The sequence below is a fragment of the Paramisgurnus dabryanus genome, chromosome 3, assembly GCF_030506205.2.
Source record: "Paramisgurnus dabryanus chromosome 3, PD_genome_1.1, whole genome shotgun sequence".
Taxonomy (NCBI): Eukaryota; Metazoa; Chordata; class Actinopteri; order Cypriniformes; family Cobitidae; genus Paramisgurnus; species Paramisgurnus dabryanus.
In genome coordinates, this window is record NC_133339.1 from 30,680,652 (window position 1) to 30,697,581 (window position 16,930).

The 16,930-nt window shown below is 37.0% G+C and overlaps 1 protein-coding gene across 1 annotated transcript in view; it reads left to right on the plus strand.

Annotated features, from left to right (window-relative positions):
- The window catches only part of itga3a (integrin, alpha 3a), a 32,239-nt gene extending 15,464 nt beyond the window's left edge, over positions 1-16,775 (plus strand). The window contains exons 10-26 of the mRNA XM_065275799.2: positions 38-115; positions 1,576-1,643; positions 1,785-1,912; positions 2,342-2,491; positions 2,849-2,946; positions 3,249-3,417; positions 7,878-7,955; positions 8,168-8,247; positions 8,494-8,571; positions 8,787-8,889; positions 10,169-10,354; positions 10,574-10,690; positions 10,858-10,971; positions 12,702-12,797; positions 12,952-13,077; positions 15,391-15,538; positions 16,636-16,775. Of these exons, the coding sequence (XP_065131871.1) occupies positions 38-115; positions 1,576-1,643; positions 1,785-1,912; positions 2,342-2,491; positions 2,849-2,946; positions 3,249-3,417; positions 7,878-7,955; positions 8,168-8,247; positions 8,494-8,571; positions 8,787-8,889; positions 10,169-10,354; positions 10,574-10,690; positions 10,858-10,971; positions 12,702-12,797; positions 12,952-13,077; positions 15,391-15,501 (1,780 nt within the window). The 3' untranslated portion in view covers positions 15,502-15,538; positions 16,636-16,775. The remainder of the gene's footprint in view (positions 1-37; positions 116-1,575; positions 1,644-1,784; positions 1,913-2,341; positions 2,492-2,848; positions 2,947-3,248; positions 3,418-7,877; positions 7,956-8,167; positions 8,248-8,493; positions 8,572-8,786; positions 8,890-10,168; positions 10,355-10,573; positions 10,691-10,857; positions 10,972-12,701; positions 12,798-12,951; positions 13,078-15,390; positions 15,539-16,635) is intronic.
- The last annotated feature ends 155 nt before the right edge of the window (positions 16,776-16,930 follow it).

The window sequence follows — 16,930 nt, forward strand, 5'->3', positions numbered from 1 at the left end:
TATCTTAATGTATTTTCTTTATTGTTCCCCTTATAAGGGCCCGTCCAGTGATTCACCTGAAGAAGACTTTCACTGTGACACCAGAGATTATTGATCCCAATAATTGTGATGCCTGGTACAAACATTTGATTCACCTAATTGTTAACATGTTCACTTTTTGTGTATTTAGAAATGCACACAATACACTACATTCAATTAAATAAGCTTTCTATTGATGTATGGTTTGTTAGTATAGGGCATTATTTGGCAGAAATACAACCCTATCTGAAAATCAAAATAACCAAAATATTGAGAAAATCACCTTTAAAGATGTCCAAATGAAGTTTTAGTAAAAACATATTACTAATGATAAATACTTTTTTTATTTATTAATTTAGGAAATGTACAATATCTTAATGGAACATGATCTTTAAATGGGTCATAGGGTGAAAATCTGACTTTTAATCTGACTATAATTATGTCCCCAGTGCTTCTATCAACCTAGAAAATGTGAAAAAAAAGATCAACCCAGTAACTTAGTTCTGGTAAATCATTTTTTGCAAGCATGTGAAAAATTAGGTCGTTCAGATTTTGTGAGGTAGGTAGCCAATTACAATAATACCGCCCCTTATCTGCACTATCCAATCACGGCACTGCGAATTAGTGCAGAGAAAGAGAGAGAGAGAGAGAAATAATTGACACCACAATTGAGTTTCAATTGTAACAAACCACCATCATTGCGATCAGCCCATTTCATCAGCTCATTTCCCTTTTTGAAGGACACAACCAAAAACAGCACATTGCTTGCACCTACAAAGTGGCAATTTTAACATGCTATAATAAATTATCTGTGGGGTATTTTAAGCTAAAACTTCACATAAGCACTCTGGGGACACCAAAGACTTATTTTACATATTTAAAAAATCTCATATGATGACCCCTTTAATATCCTAATCATAAAAAAATGATAATTTTGACCCATACAATGTATTGTAAGCTATTGGTACAAAGTTCCGTGGGATAGTCACGAATTTATTTGCTAATTCTTTCGTGGCATTCTCACGTATTAGTTACTCAACTGCTTTTTCCTATTTTCAAACCATTTTCGCTTCGGTTTAGGGTTAGATTTGGTGTTTGCGTTAGTATGTCACTTTAACTATTGGTTTATACTATTTTTTCTGATTTATTCTTTTATATTTTCTAAACTTTAAACAATTGTCGCCTGGCATTGGGGTTAGAGTCGGGCTTGGGTAAGGATGTCATTTCACGTAAATCTAACCCTAAACCAATGGTAAGAAACAGGACAAAACAGTTGAGTAACCAATTAGTGAGAATGCCACGGGCCACAGAAAAATGCGGAGATCCGTGAGATCAGACATGTGTCTTATGACTGTTTTTGTGGTCCAGGGTCACAAAGAAATAAAGTACACCTAACTTTTGGGCCAAAAAAACACTTTTTATGAATTTTTAGATATATAACTCAAAGAACTCTTACATTTTATATAAAAATGTTTGGTATTATCCCATGTCTGCATTTCTTAATTTTCTCCACAGTGAATTAAAGTCTACAGTAATTGCTTTGTTTTCTTGTTACAGTATTAAGGCAGTAATCTGTCTCTCCTACACACTAAGTACTGGCAGTACCAGTTCCCAGAAGAGTATTAGTAAGTGCCACATCGCAATGCATTATCCTAAATACACATCCAACCTTCCAACAAGCATGATTCAATGCTGATTTATTTCCCGAGTGTCAGGATTCAAATCCGACATGAGGTCGTTCTAATAAAGCTCTGTAATTTTGTCAGCTTTTCAGTATACAGTGGAAGCCGATTCGTTTCAACGGAGTCCACGCGTTCGTTTCCTTGACAACAAAGAGGGCACAATGTCCGTTAATCCGTCTGGCGAATGTCGTACTCTGAAGCTCGAGCTGGTGGTATGAAACAAGGCCGTCCTTGAAACTGTCATCTTATACAGTACTCTTAGAAACAGAAGCTCATGTATGTTTTAAAATATGGTATATCAGTTATAACAGTGGTTCTCAAACTGGGGTCCGGGGCCCCCAGGGGGGCCGCGAGATGGTGCCAGGGGGGCCCCAGTTTTATGACATTTTATAAAATACATTAATTTATCATGAATTCTGTGTAATTAAACCTAAAAAATAAGGCTACTAACCAACTACTTTGTATAACTTAATATGTTTTGTTTAATTAAAATGTTACATTTTAGAACAGTATTTTGTCAAACATTTTCTTTGGGGTGGGCCGCGAAGGAATGCACCGTACACAAGGGGGCCGCATGCGGAAAAAGTTTGTGAACCACTGAGTTATTAGATACTTAGTGTCTCTGTATCTAACTTTCACAGTCCAAGACGATCCAAGACAAAGTGGCTCCAATAGTTTTCTCCCTGACCTTGGCTTTGGTGGAACCTCTACCTTCAGCTGGAGGGTCGGTGGAGGACCTCAGCCCATTTCCTGTGATCAGCCAGAAGGAAGCTCTGATTGGCAAAACTGAGGTATGACGCAGTCTGTTTTGGCTGCAACGCAAATAGTGTTTTATTGGACACATAGGGGCGTTTTCCCGGACCAGGATTAGCTTAATCCAGGACTAGGCCTTAGTTTAACTAGGAAATATAACTAGTTTTAACAAACATGCCTTACTAAAAACATTACCTGTGTGCATTTTGAGGTAAAACAAAGGGCCCTGATGTATTTTAAGATATGTACGTGCAAGTTGTTTTGAGTTTGGAGAGCTCTTAAAAGTGTTTAAGTCTAGGACTAGTCTAATCCCTGTCCGGGAAACCGCCCCATAATGTCTACTCTTCAGCACCTGTCCGTGTTTTCAGCTCAACCAATGCCGTCTCATTCTTTAGATTCACATTCTGAAAGCCTGTGGAGAGGATAACAAATGTGAGAGCAACCTTCAAATGACGGCTGTGTACACAGATGAGCAGAACAGGCCGTTTCCCACGTAAGTCACGTACGCTTTGTATCACTCTTCATGTGAAATAGATGATTCAGTGCTTGCATTTCACAGACTGAACATAACCTATAATGCTACAAAGAATGTAGCCAAACAGTTTTTACTTCCTCCTGTCCATCGTTTACCCACACTAAATGAAGATCTGATACAGTAGACCTGAAAAATAAACCATTATGTTCATTATACATTTAGCTTACAGATCTCGTATCTGATTGGCTGCTGGGAGAGCCGGCTTCCAGCTGATAATATTGATGATGTCTGTTTATTATTAAACGTGTGTGTTTCTACAGGCAGGACGGCAAGCAAATGTTCAACTACACGACTGAAGTAAAGAAGTTGAGGTTGATGGTAAATGTGACCAACACTAAATCAGGGGACAAGATAGCAGAAAATGCTTACAGTGCTATTCTAAATGTCACTATTCCCTCTTCGCTCAGCTTTTCTAGTCTGAGCCCAAAGGTATGAAGCAAAGACCTTTAGCTCATTATAGTTTTTTATTAATTACATCTCACTTCCTTCTAAAGTTTTCAATAATCTTCACACAGTACATAACAGTACCTCATTTAGTGCTATTCATCAATGCAATGAAAAAATCATGTTAACACTTTATTCAGTAACACTTTACCGCAAGTGGGTGTTTATAAGACTGACATGACACCTTCATAATCACGACATGACACGTGTCATGAACATGAAGGAGATTTTATGACAAAAGTCATTAAGTGTCATTTGTTTATTTATTTATTTTTTTAATGCAAAAATGACATTGTTTAAAATGTCTTTGTTATGACAACTTGACATAAACCAATACATCATAACTTGTCATAAATCTGTCATAAACATGACATAGAAGAATAATTATCAAACTACCTAGCTTTATTGGTTAACATTACATTAAACTCTCATTTAAATGTCATTAAGTGTCAATACTATGGGCCCTATTTTAACGATCTGAAATGCAAGTGCGAAGCGCAAGTGAGTTTGTGGGCGGATCTTGGGCGCTGTTGCTATTTTCCCGGCGGGAGAAATAACTCTTGCGCCAGGCGCAAATCAATAAGGGGTTGGTCTGAAGTAGGTTCATTATTCATAGGTGTGGTTTGGGCGTAACGTCAAATAAACCAATCAGAACGCTATCCAACATTCCCTTTAAACGCAAGTGCGCAAGTTCCATGGCGGGTTGCTATTATTATGACGGATTTACCAGGCACACGCCAGGAGCGGTTAACAGCCGAGGAGACCGACGTTCTTGTAAGAGCAGTCAAAGACAGAGAAGTTGTTTTGTATGGGGATAGGAGAAACCCACCCAAATCAGCGTAGGTTAAACAGGCGTGGGAGGAAATAGCCACAATTGTCTCATCAGCTGGCATCCCCAGGACGTTGCGCCGCAAGCGCTACAATGATGTCAGGAGACGGGGGAATCCCAAGCTTGCCAGCATAAATCGGGCACGCCGTGTAACGGGAGGTGGATCTGCCTATACACAGACACCAGCAGAGGACATCGCTGCGTCCACCCTCACCGCTGAAAGCCAAGAAACGCAAGCAGTCCAACCCCAAAGTACTCTTACAAATCAAGTTCACATAAGGTTTCTTATGAAAACATTTTAATTATTATTTACATAAAATAAATGTAATACAGCCACACAACAAACTTATGAAAATATTTTAATCGTTATTTGCATGATAATATTTTTAACGCAGCCACACAAAAATAAATAAAAACTATCACCACAATGCTCACCACAATGATTTCCCTTATCTCATGTGTTAATATTTTTTATTGTAACAATTTATGATTTGCAAAAATAACTGTTGCATCTGTGTAGATTAGATAAGCAAAGTTTGTGCGTGTTGTGCACGCTATACATTATGGTCAAGCATGCGCCCTTAAAATAGCATAATGAGCAATGCGCCACTGACTTTAGACTATTTTTTTCTGGTCAGTGGCGCAATTGTTTTTTGAAACTGCAAAATAGCATCAGGGATGGTTTTCGCCGGAACACACCTCCTTTTTTGCGCTGAACCGCCCCGGGAGCGCAAGTTCATTCCCTAGTTTGCCGATGTGCGCCGGTGCAAAATACGAATGATACATGCGTCACTGACAAAGGGACCAATGTCAAATAATTTTAAATACCTTAACAAAATGCAACAAACACGTCAAAAAATTATACTTTATGTATGTGCACAATAAATAAAAAACTGACAACTAACAGAGCTTGTTCTTTCTCACACAGAGGATTCATACATTTTCTGATATAGAAGAAAAAAATAACACAACACTTAATGAATTAATTTAATGTAATTAACTGTTTTTCCAGCGATATGATCCCAATGCTGCATGGCTTAACCCATTATTGTACTGTTTTCATTTAATTTTAGGTGAATCTGTCTCCAAATGCAATAAAATATAATTTTAATTATTTTTATTATTATTGGATGATTGATTTTATTTCTTAAACACATGAAGGAAAGCATACAAACTGAAGAATATTCATGATGCTGTTATAAAACTATTTGACAGAGTATTAACATTTATACCATTTAAATTATGAATTCAATTCAAACACTGGTAAGAAGTGGCCAGTTATGTTGTCTTGGTAATGTCAAGTTGTCATAACAAAGACATCTCAAACAATGTCATATTTGCATTAAAAATGACATGATTGAACGAATGACACTTAATGCCAGTTATCATAAACATGCATAAAATCTCCTTCATGTTCATGGCACGTGTCATGTCATGATTATGAAGGTGCCATGTCAGTCTTATGAACACCCCTTCAAGGACAGCGTTAGCCTTTATTCTAATGTGCCTTTGTTATGGATGTTTTATTTAATTATCGTAATAACAGTAAATTAGGCATGATTACATGCAACTGACCTTAAACCAAACTCTAATCCTAACCATAACACTATAGTAAGGACATGTTGTTAATTATAAGTACTCTACACTTACTGAATAAGGGAGCGTTGACAGTCATGATTTAAATTTAAATTTTATTTATATAGCGCTTTGTTTAATTGTTTCATAGCAGCTTTACATAAACAGATGGAGGAAAAAAACAGAAAAATCATAAAACATAAGCAGCAGAATATAGTGGTTAAGATAAACCATACTAGCGAACGTAGTAAAAATGTCAGCAGTCTCCCCAGGGGTTGAAAAACCCCCACTAAGAGAAAAACCCTGGGGGCGAAAAGTCCTAAGAGGGGAAAAAACCCTTGGGAGAGAGCCAGACATAGCTAATTCTATAGAGGATATATTATATAATAGGTACGATTTTATAAAATTTTATGGGGATTAAAACATAAAACAAGGATAAACTTGACAATAAGTATACTGTATAACTAAATTAGCGTCCACAATAACAGACCATATTGATAATGTTAATTCTAAGCTCATATACTGCAGTGTTACAGTCACAAATATGGATATAGACGACCTGCCGGTGCCTTATCCTTTCAATGCCAAACATCTTTCCATCAAAATCTAACTAAAGAAGCTGCATAATATATTAGAAAGCTGAAGGTGCACTTGTTGCTGGAATACAAAGAATATATTTTGCTCAGCTTGCTGATACTATGTATTGATAGAATACTTACATATATATACTGTCAATAGATCATTTTGCAGGATTTAAACAACACTAGTCCAGAAGCACTTCCTGTTTTAGTTTTTTAACACTGAACAAAATATTAGTATTACTATTAATTAATTTTAGAACAAAATACAACCAAAAGAAAATTTTGAACTGAATCAAAATGTAAAATAAATGTGAACAAAAAAACAAAAACAAAAAAAAACAGGAAGTGCTTCTGGAGATATCTTGCAAAATGGTCTAAACCTAGTATATCCCACTCTAAACACACCACTGCCTGAATGCTATATTCTTTAATAAGGCCATTAAAACCTGCGCTACAAACAAAACTAGCCAAGCAATGCTTGGGAGATTTGACAGTATGCTTTATTTATGAGCTGGAAAAATTGCTCTAAAAGTGATCTTAAACATATCATCTCTTATATCTTTATTGTTATAATTGTGGAGTGAACTCCACTATTCTCTTTTATTTAAAATGATTTTTATTATTTTGATAGTTATTGTTACGGTTATCATCCTTAGTGTGGGTGTCCCTTAAAATAGAGCATAACCAAAATCACAAACATCTTGGCACATAATATTTGCCCATATAAATATTTTAGAGTTCTGCTGTATGGTTTGTAGGCTACCTCAGTATGTCATTGATTATATAACATCAGGATCTGATGCATCCAGTGTAAACACTGTTTGACTGTCGAAAGTTTACGGTAAGCGAGTGAACTGGCGGATTAAAACAGTATTAAACTAATGTGTTTGTCTATCAGTTGTTTATGTAACAGCTGCAAATGAGGCTCATCCAGTCACATTTATAATTGTATTTCTGTTTCGAATCTCGAGTGTTTTTTTGTAACTCAAGTGTTATATAATGCCAGATTTGCACTGATGCAAGACTTATCATTTGTTTGCTATGAATAATCTCATTATTTGTTTGCAAGTTCCAGATAAAAATAAAAGTAATCAAATTTGATGACTCTTGCATTCACACTTTTGCATGGGCATTAGTACACAACATACATCAAAAACCAGTATTACTACAAGGCTGTGCAATAGTCCACATAAATTATTGAGTTGAAATAAAAAAAAAATTATATTGGGATTTATCATTACATTGTGATCATTACCATTTTATGATGTAAGATGTTGGTCATACGACAGAGGTAACCGGCCTCATTAATATAAAATGAATTACGGTACTGTATGGCGCTTGAGGTTAATGGGGTCCTGTTTATTGGCCCCTTATTTTTCCGAGTGTTTTTCTTTGTATTATCACTGTACACATGTACATTATAATCTCTTTATTCAGCTCATGTCTTTGTATTCCTGCAGGACTTGAGTGTTGAGGCGTCTCCTGATGTGCCTTTTCTTCTGTGCAGACTTGGAGACCCTTTCAAAACCGATCAGAGGGTGGGTTCTTATACTTCATTTATAGATATATTTAGCTACACTGTAATGCACATGTAACACTTGGTGCAACCATTTAACCATTACGTATTGGATGTTTGGTAATAGAAACTGAATTGAAGTATGGTAGTAATGAATTGCAATAGTTGAAGCGATGCAGTGGATTTAAAGATAGATTAAGTGTTCAATTTGTTGCCATCGCTGCTTTTTCACAGGTTGAGATTGAGATCACATTCGAAACGACAGGAATCACGATAGACACGGAAAAGATTGAGGCCGAGCTGCAGCTCTTAACGTACGATATGGCTTTTTTTCCCAAAAGTTTAAACTTATTTGGAGAGGTGTTTTGCACTTGAGCTAAGAACAGATGCTAATATTTGCATTAAAGTGACGCATATTAAATGCAATTGACATTGCCACAGCTGTTTTTCTGCCCAGCTTACATTAGAATCCAGTGCATAAACATTGCAAGAGTGATTTGTTGGATATGATTTGAATCCAGACACTAGCTTATTACAAGTATGTCTTTTGCACTTTTCAGCCAGAGCGATCAGAATGATCTATGGCCTCTTTCAAGAGTGCTGATGGTGGAGTACATCCTACAGCCTACCTTTAGTGTGTGAGTTACGCACTGTTTTATGCTTAAAGCATTTTAACACATCTTCACTGCTTTTCAAAGTAATGTCGAAAGTGACTCATTTTACAACTGTGAATTTAGCATTTTAACCAGGTACTTTATACCCTTTTTGGCTGACATTAAACTTCAGCAGGATTTACATATGAATGTAATTATGTGTTACACACATATTCAAAAGTTTTTACTGTTTCTTGTAGCATTCCTTATCAATACAGAGCAGAATTCAGTGGCAAAGTAGTTGGGGAATCAGCCATAAAATCCATCAGTGATATCGGAAGCCCAGTGGAATTTAACATTACGGTAACAGCATTTTAACACTCTTGGGCATAAACATAGTTCAAAACTGCACTTATATACTAAAATTGCACCATTACATGATTTTACTGGATCAATAGTAGGTTATACTCTAAAAAATGCTGGGTTATTTTTAGCGTAGCGTTGGGTCAAATGAGACGAACCCAACTCGTTGGGTTAAATTATCCCAGAAAATGTTTATAATTGATTCCACGATCTGTTAAATCAACCCAGCATTTTGTGTTGAAACAACCCAGCATAGGTTAAAGGGATAGTTCACCCAAAAATGAATATTCTGTCATCATTTCCTCACTTTCATGTTGTTACAAACCTGTATAAATTTCGTTGTTCTGATGAACACGAAGGAAGATATTTTGAGGATTATTTGTAACCAAACCGTTTGTGAGCCCTATTCACTTCCATAGTAGAATAAAAGAATCCTATGAAGGTCAATGGAGCTCACCAAATGATTGATATGAAAATTTCTCAAAATATCTTCATTCATGTTCATCAGAACAAAGAAATTTTGTAATTGTTGTAACACATACCTGTAAGTAAATGATGGCAAAAATTTTATTTTTGGGTGAACTATCCCTTTAAATGAGTGGTTCTCAAGCTTGGGGGTTCCATGGGGGCCCGGTTTTGTGACATTTTATAAAATACATGTATATTGTGTACATTGTATATTTTAATATGTTTTGATTAATTGAAATTCTAAGTTTGAGATTATTTTATGTCATACATCTTCTATGGGAGACGAAGGAATGGGCGCACCCCAGAAAGTTTGAGAACCACTGGGTTAAAATTACAAACCAACAGGGTTGGGTTTGATCTTTTTTACCCAATGCTGGATTGAAAATAACCCTGCATTTTTTAGTGAATGTGATGTGAATGAATCAAATCAAAGATCCAAAACCATCTGCTAAAATGAATGTCTGTTATAATTTGCATGGTTTCTTTAGCACTTAGACCTCAGTGAAAATAGTACCACTAGATGTTTATTCGAAATGCCTAAAGGTTTTGATTTCTCTAGTAGTTCATGTGGATACACATGCATAAAGTATTACTCACATATTACAAATATTTCTCACCAGAAAAAAAATATGAGTAACAAAATCATGATGAGTCTTTCTCACGTTTTGTGATGCTTGCCCTTTCAACAAAACACTGATTGATGGTGTAAAATAAACAATATAATATTTTTCCCACAGAGATTTTTAAAAATATAACGCACAACACAATTTAAAATTCAGTTTGGTGTGTTTCTTTTGCTTTACAACTGCAGGTGGCCCTTTCAGGAAAACCTCTTTCAGAAAATCTGGGTTATCTAGAAGTGATCTTTCAATGGCCTTATGCAGTGGCTAATGGAAAGTGGCTACTTTATCTGTCAGAAATCCAGATGACAGGAACCTCCAAACCCTTCTGTGTTCCTGCAGGAAGCATCATAAATCCATTACATTTTTCACTAAATGTACGACTTTAGCCGTTTTTTTATTTTGCAATACAGAGATTATGAGAGAGTACTGGCTAGCTCACCCTTGAATTAAAATGTTAATTTACTCTAATGTCTTTCAAAATGATTTTCTTTTGTTGAAGGGAGAAGTTTGAAGGACGTTGATACAGTTTTTTTAAATACAATTAAATAGTGAGTGAGAATGTTAATTATGTGTGTGGTGCGTCCTATTGATAGGCATCAGATCGTGGGTCTAGAAGGAGAAAAAGAGACGAGGCCTCCGTTGAGGCCGAAGTATCTGAGCCAAAGGCCTCACTGAACCCACGGGGCGTCCCCAGGAAAACGGTCCGCCTGGTGAGTATATTGGTCTCCTCAACCATTGTTTAGTTGCTAGGCAACTGGATAATAATGGAATGCCTTTTCGGATAGTTTGCATGATCAAGTATGCAACAGAGACTTGAGAGGTTTAACAAAAATTAAGGGTGTTTTTGTTGTCACTCCTCGTTGACTTGCAATGTCAGGACTGCACCACAGGTACTGCTCTCTGTCAAACCTTTACCTGCCCTCTGCGGGACATGAAGAGCAAAGCCACACTCACTGTCAGAGCACGATTATGGAACAGCACGATGCTTGAGGTCAGTTTTCTTCTGAAACTTCACCACATCTCATCTCATTACTGCAGGTTTACTGAATCTTTGTGTTAGATAAATCTGACAAATCTGATTGTCCAGTTTGTGCTAGTTTGATGTTTAATGTGGGTTCGTATAAGTTTACAGTTTTTGTTTATGGTTCCCGCTGTCGTGGAAAACTTATGCTCCTTAAAAAAATGGTACTAAAGCTGTCACTGGGACGGTATACTTTAAAAAGGTCCTAATATGTACCATACAGGTACAGATATATACTCACCTAAAGGATTATTAGGAACACCTGTTCAATTTCTCATTAATGCAGTTATCTAATCAACCAATCACATGGCAGTTGCTTCAATGCATTTAGAGGCGTGGTCCTGGTCAAGACAATCTCCTAAACTCCAAACTGAATGTCAGAATGGGAAAGAAAGGTGATTTAAGCAATTTTGAGCGTGGCATGGTTGTTGGTTCCATACGGGCCGGTTTGAGTATTTCACAATCTGCTCAGTTACTGGGATTTTCACGCACAATCATTTCTAGGGTTTACAAAGAATGGTGTGAAAAACATCCAGCATGTGGCAGTAGAGTGGGCGAAAATGCCTTGTTGAGGTCAGAGGAGAATGGGCCGACTGATTCAAGCTGATAGAAGAGCAACTTTGACTGAAATAATCACTCGTTACAACCGAGGTATGCAGCAAAGCATTTGTGAAGACACAACACGCACAACCTTGAGGCTGATGGGCTACAACGGCAAAAGACCCCACCGGGTACCACTCATCTCCACTACAAATAGGAAAAAGAGGCTACAATTTGCCCGAGCTCATCAAAATTAAACAGTTGAAGACTAGAAAAATGTTGCCTGGTCTGATGAGTCTCGATATCTGTTAACACATTCAGATAGTAAAGTCAGAATTTAGCGTAAACCGGATAATAACATGGATCCATCAATCCTTGTTACCACTGTGCAGGCTGGTGGTGTTGGTGTAATGGTGTGGGGGATGTTTTCTTGGCACACTTTAGGCCCCTTAGTGCCAATTGGGCATTGTTTAAATGCCAGGGCCTACCTGAGCATTGTTTCTGACCATGTCCATCCCTACCAATGTGTACTTTTGAGGTACATATATGCGCTCTTTAGGTATAAAGGTGTACTTTTTGAAAGGGTACCACCCCAGTGACAGCTTTTGTACCTAGTATGATTTCTATGCGTTAAAAATGATGGTAATTGTTATAATTTCAAAAGGTTATGAAAAACTACTTTAGGACAATGTTTTAAACTGATTTGGTCAAAAATAAAGTGAACATTGGTTAAAAACGTGGGAACCCTGTTTGTAACACCATGTGTGGTACGTCTGTCATCATTTATTCACCTTGAAGATTTTTCAAACCTTTATACATTTTTTGTTGTTGTTCTGAACACAAAGGCAGATATTTGTAGTCAAGCAGGAAACAGGAGCACCATTTACTTCCATAAAGGAAAAGAAAATTACTATAGAAGTCAATGGTATCCCCAAAACAGTTTGGTTGCAAACATTTCTCAAAATATCTTCCTTTGGTTCAGAAGAACAAAAAAAATGTATACAGATCTGTAACTTGAGGGTGAGTAAATGATGACAGAATTTTCATTTTTTTGGGTGAGCTGTCCCTTTAAGTCACAAAGTGTTTTACATGTGCATCAGGATGTACTGTACCTACCTAACCTTTTCTAAAGTTGTGAAAAATCATGTGTCTCCATATAGGACTATCCTGCTGCGACAGTATATGTACACGGCAATGCCACTTTGAGTTTAAAAACAGACAAAGCTACCATCAAGATGATCAATGACACCCGTGAGGTACTAACTCAACATCTTCCTTCTCTTTCTCCTAGAACTCGCTCCCGCATACATTTAGCATAAGTGAGGGAGAATCAAATAAATATGAAAATGAGGCAATTTTCCAGTATATGTTTCCCGGTTAATGACATCAAAGTTTTTTTTCTGTGTTTAGTTCACAGTAGCTATAGATCCTGCAGTGACAGAAGAACTTCCATATGAAGCACCGCTATGGATTATCATTGTGTCTGTCCTGGCAGGAGTGCTGCTCCTGGGTCTGATTGTCATTCTCTTATGGAAGGTGAGGATCTGTTAAGCACTTTTTCATTGCATTCTCGCCTTTGTGTGTCATTCTGAATGCGATGACACCTGCAACATCACATCAACACCTTCAGAGAGGTGATGTTTTGTAACTGCACAAACAGTCCCGTGGGCTTGAGAGGAGCAACGACACATACTGCACACAGTTACTTCCCCCTTTATTTTAACAGTTACCTTTAATGTAATGTAGATAGATGCAATACAGTTGCGTTTGAAAGTCCATATTGAAAATGTGGGAATCAAAGTTTTATTTCAACCTGGAAATAAAAAAGTTGTCAAATAAGTTAAACGTACACATGGTTATGCACTACATACAGTATATGGTACTAATGTACGATCATGCATGTTAACTTGCTTGTACTATACTTTACTGTAGGTCAGATTATCCTTGCTTCCATAAAAGCACGTACTGTAAGATGGTTTTGGGGACATTTTTAGGTCATGCTGAATAACACGGATCATCAAGTTTTGCACAAACATGTGGAGCCTGAGCCATCTGGAACGTATGCTGTCTTTAAAGCAAATGAGGACATACTAAATATACAAATTACTTTTCTTGTTAATTTTATTCAGCATTTAACTCAAATTGTGATGCTGTTAAGATCATTTAAAAAAAGCATAAAATATACAATTTGGAAGTTGCAAAATATACAACTCCCCTAGAGTTAAAGGTATAGCGGAAGATTTTCGTTTTCCGGGTGGATCACCACTGTTATTGGTCATCCCAGATGTCAATCATTCTGATTATATGTTGACGTATAACCGTCGCACGTGCTCGCCTCTACGTTCGCTTTCTGCACATGCGCACTTTCACGTGTATGTGTGTTGTGCTACGGTTTCAACCATTCATTGAAGGTCGCGTTCTCACTGTATTTTTTTCAAAATGTCTGAGGGTCGCAAGAGAAAAAGTGTCTACGAATTGTATGACAAGCAGAGAAAGGACTATAAATAAAGAAACAAGACCAGATGTTTATGGGAGACTATTTCACACGCTGGCGTGAGCTAAAAGGACAGGTTGGGCTTCCCACGCGAAGTTTCTACTGGAAAGGTACATTTTGTCATGCTATTTGGAGAAATCCATTTAAAATCACTGCTGGGAAAAGTTGATGTAAGCTATGATTTGCGATGCTAGCCCTGGCACAAGTCACGAACCGCACAGACACGGTAAACATGCTGACAGAAACTTGTAAACAGAGCGACAAGAAGAACTGAGCTCCTGCACGCTCTCTCTCTGTCTCGTGCACGCGTTTAACAGGCGTTCCCTCTCGGGAGCATTTTTTAAAAAATATCGAGGGGCGGTTCTTTTAAATAATTCGGGAAAATCTTCCGCTATACCTTTAAACATTTGATTTTTACCGTTTTGGAAGTCATTCAGCTGATCTCCGGGTCTGGCGATACCACTTTTAGCATAGCTTAGCATAATTCATTGAATCTGATTAGACCATTAGATTTTCTAGGCAGATATGGCTAGGAGCTATACTCTCATTCTGCCGTAATAATCAAGGACTTTGCTGCCGTAACATGGCTGCAGCAGGCGCAATGATATTATGCACTGCCTAAAAATAGTCCCATGCTATTGAAAGTTACCAAGGGGACTATTTTAAATTACATTTTTTGTCTGTCTTAGTACACAATGTAACTACAGAAGAGTCAAGTTTTAAATAGGATTAAATAAAAATATTGAAACTATGTTTATTTTTTTTATGGCGATGCTAATGGTCAAGCGATTCAAGGGATTATGCTAAGCTATGCTAAAAGTGGTACTGCCAGACCCAGAGATCCGCTGAATGGATTTCAAAACTGTAAAAATCAAATGTTTACCTCTAGGGGACCTGAAAAAGTAGCATATTTTCACAGAAAGTGGAATGTCCCTTTAAGCATTCAGACCCCACTATAGAAATACAGACTCACACATTCAATCCCTTGCTGAAAATCTGTAGGACAGTGCAAAAAACACAGTAAAAAATATTTTGTCAAATAAACACATATTTTTATGTTACTTTAACTTAAAAAATAAGGTTAAACCATTTTAATTTTTATAAGTTATGTCAACTTTTTTTAAGCCAAAACTTAAAATGGTAGGTTAAATTGACTTCATGTTGCATTTATTTTACAGTGTACCCATTATACATTCAGTTTACTGTAAACTAAGGTATAAAGATTTGACAAGCATTCTTTGTCGCTGATGTATTGAATCTGCTGTACACCAATTACAAACAACTGTACTAACACTTCAGTGGGTTAAATATCTTCTGTTTTGTTTGACTGCTCATATTTGAATCCTGTTCCCCAGTGTGGTTTCTTCAAGAGGGCCAACACCCGAGAACTTTATGAGGCCAAGGCCCAGAAAGCCGAGATGAAAACGCAGCCATCAGAAAATGAACGGCTTACAGTGGACGACTGAGATTTTTCAGCCTTTCTGGGTCACCAGTTGCAAAGTTGTAGGTGTCACAGTCAACAGCTCTCGAGCTCAATACGCTTTACTTAATTAACAACAATATATTCTGCGCAAGCTCTGCTAAACAGTCTTTCTCCTTTCCTTTTGCGCCATGAGATTTAACACCTCCCTTGCCTCTGTTTCTGACTCTAATCATTTCTCTCAAAGCACCAGAGGTTGTTTTTTTCCTGAAACAAATTGATACGTGATGCTTTTTGTTATGTCCTCAGGCATTAGATGCTGTTATCTTGGAAATACAAGGATGTCTTAAAACAGCAACTGTATATCGCTTTAATCCAACTTGTGAAAGTCTTTTCTTCCCTTGACATGACTAATAATTTCCTTCTGTGATGCCATGTACTTTTCTTTATGGAGCTGTTAGAGGGATTTGCTTTCAACCAAGGCGGCAGACTTCTTCTTCTGCTCATTTCTTTTCTCGCAGTGCAAACAAGACTTTCTTTCCGCTTCGAAACTTGCTACAGAATTCATCTCGGATTTTAATATGCTCACTGTTTCAATTTCTTCACAATTTCGGGTGACTTGAAGAATTGTTTTTCTCAGTTGTTATATAATGTATAAGACCCAATTACATCACTCATCGAGCGCAGTTTTCTCTCCTGTGCTGATGTATTTATTATTCAGGCAGGATGTTTGGGAGAGGCACATCACAGGACTTGTCCCTTTAAAAAACGACAAAAGCCAATCGGCTTTATTTTCATCACAGTCATGAACCATTGCTACTTGCCAGGAGGTTGCAGGTAGAATTAGACTTAGACTTTTATTATAAAAAGACACAGATTCTAGTAAGTAATAGCAAGGTCTGTAGTGAATATTTAACTAGTTCAATTTTCAGCTTTAAAATATTTAACCAGATAAAAATTGTCCTTGTAAGTGCAGTGCCTACAAAATATGTATAATTAAATGGGGAGTAAATGAATATGCATTTAAATTGTAAATGTGCATACCTTCTAAAAGTTAAATTTTAAACAGATTTGGAGTGGTTCATGTAGATTTTACTGGTTTAAAAGCTTTACTGAATAAAACCTGTTTATCGTGGATGTGATCAATGCTGCTTCACATCTCTCTTATGTTCTCTTACAGAGTGGATTTTTTAAGCGCACTGCCCATTTCCACACTTTGCAGAAATATCAAGGAGTGAGGATAAGTAAGAAGGAACAATACCAGGTAAATCAGGGCTTTTTGATCATTGACCCCAAGAAGAAACACTGGATCACAAGCTGGACCGACAACAAGCAGTTTTACAGATGAAAGCGCTCTGATGCAGAAGTCTTTAGAGAAGGTTTTGTCTTCGAAAATCAATGCAACTCTTATTCGATTTGGTTTGAACTTTGTCTGGAAGCCACGTATAATTAATCCAAACAGAACTGTACAAACT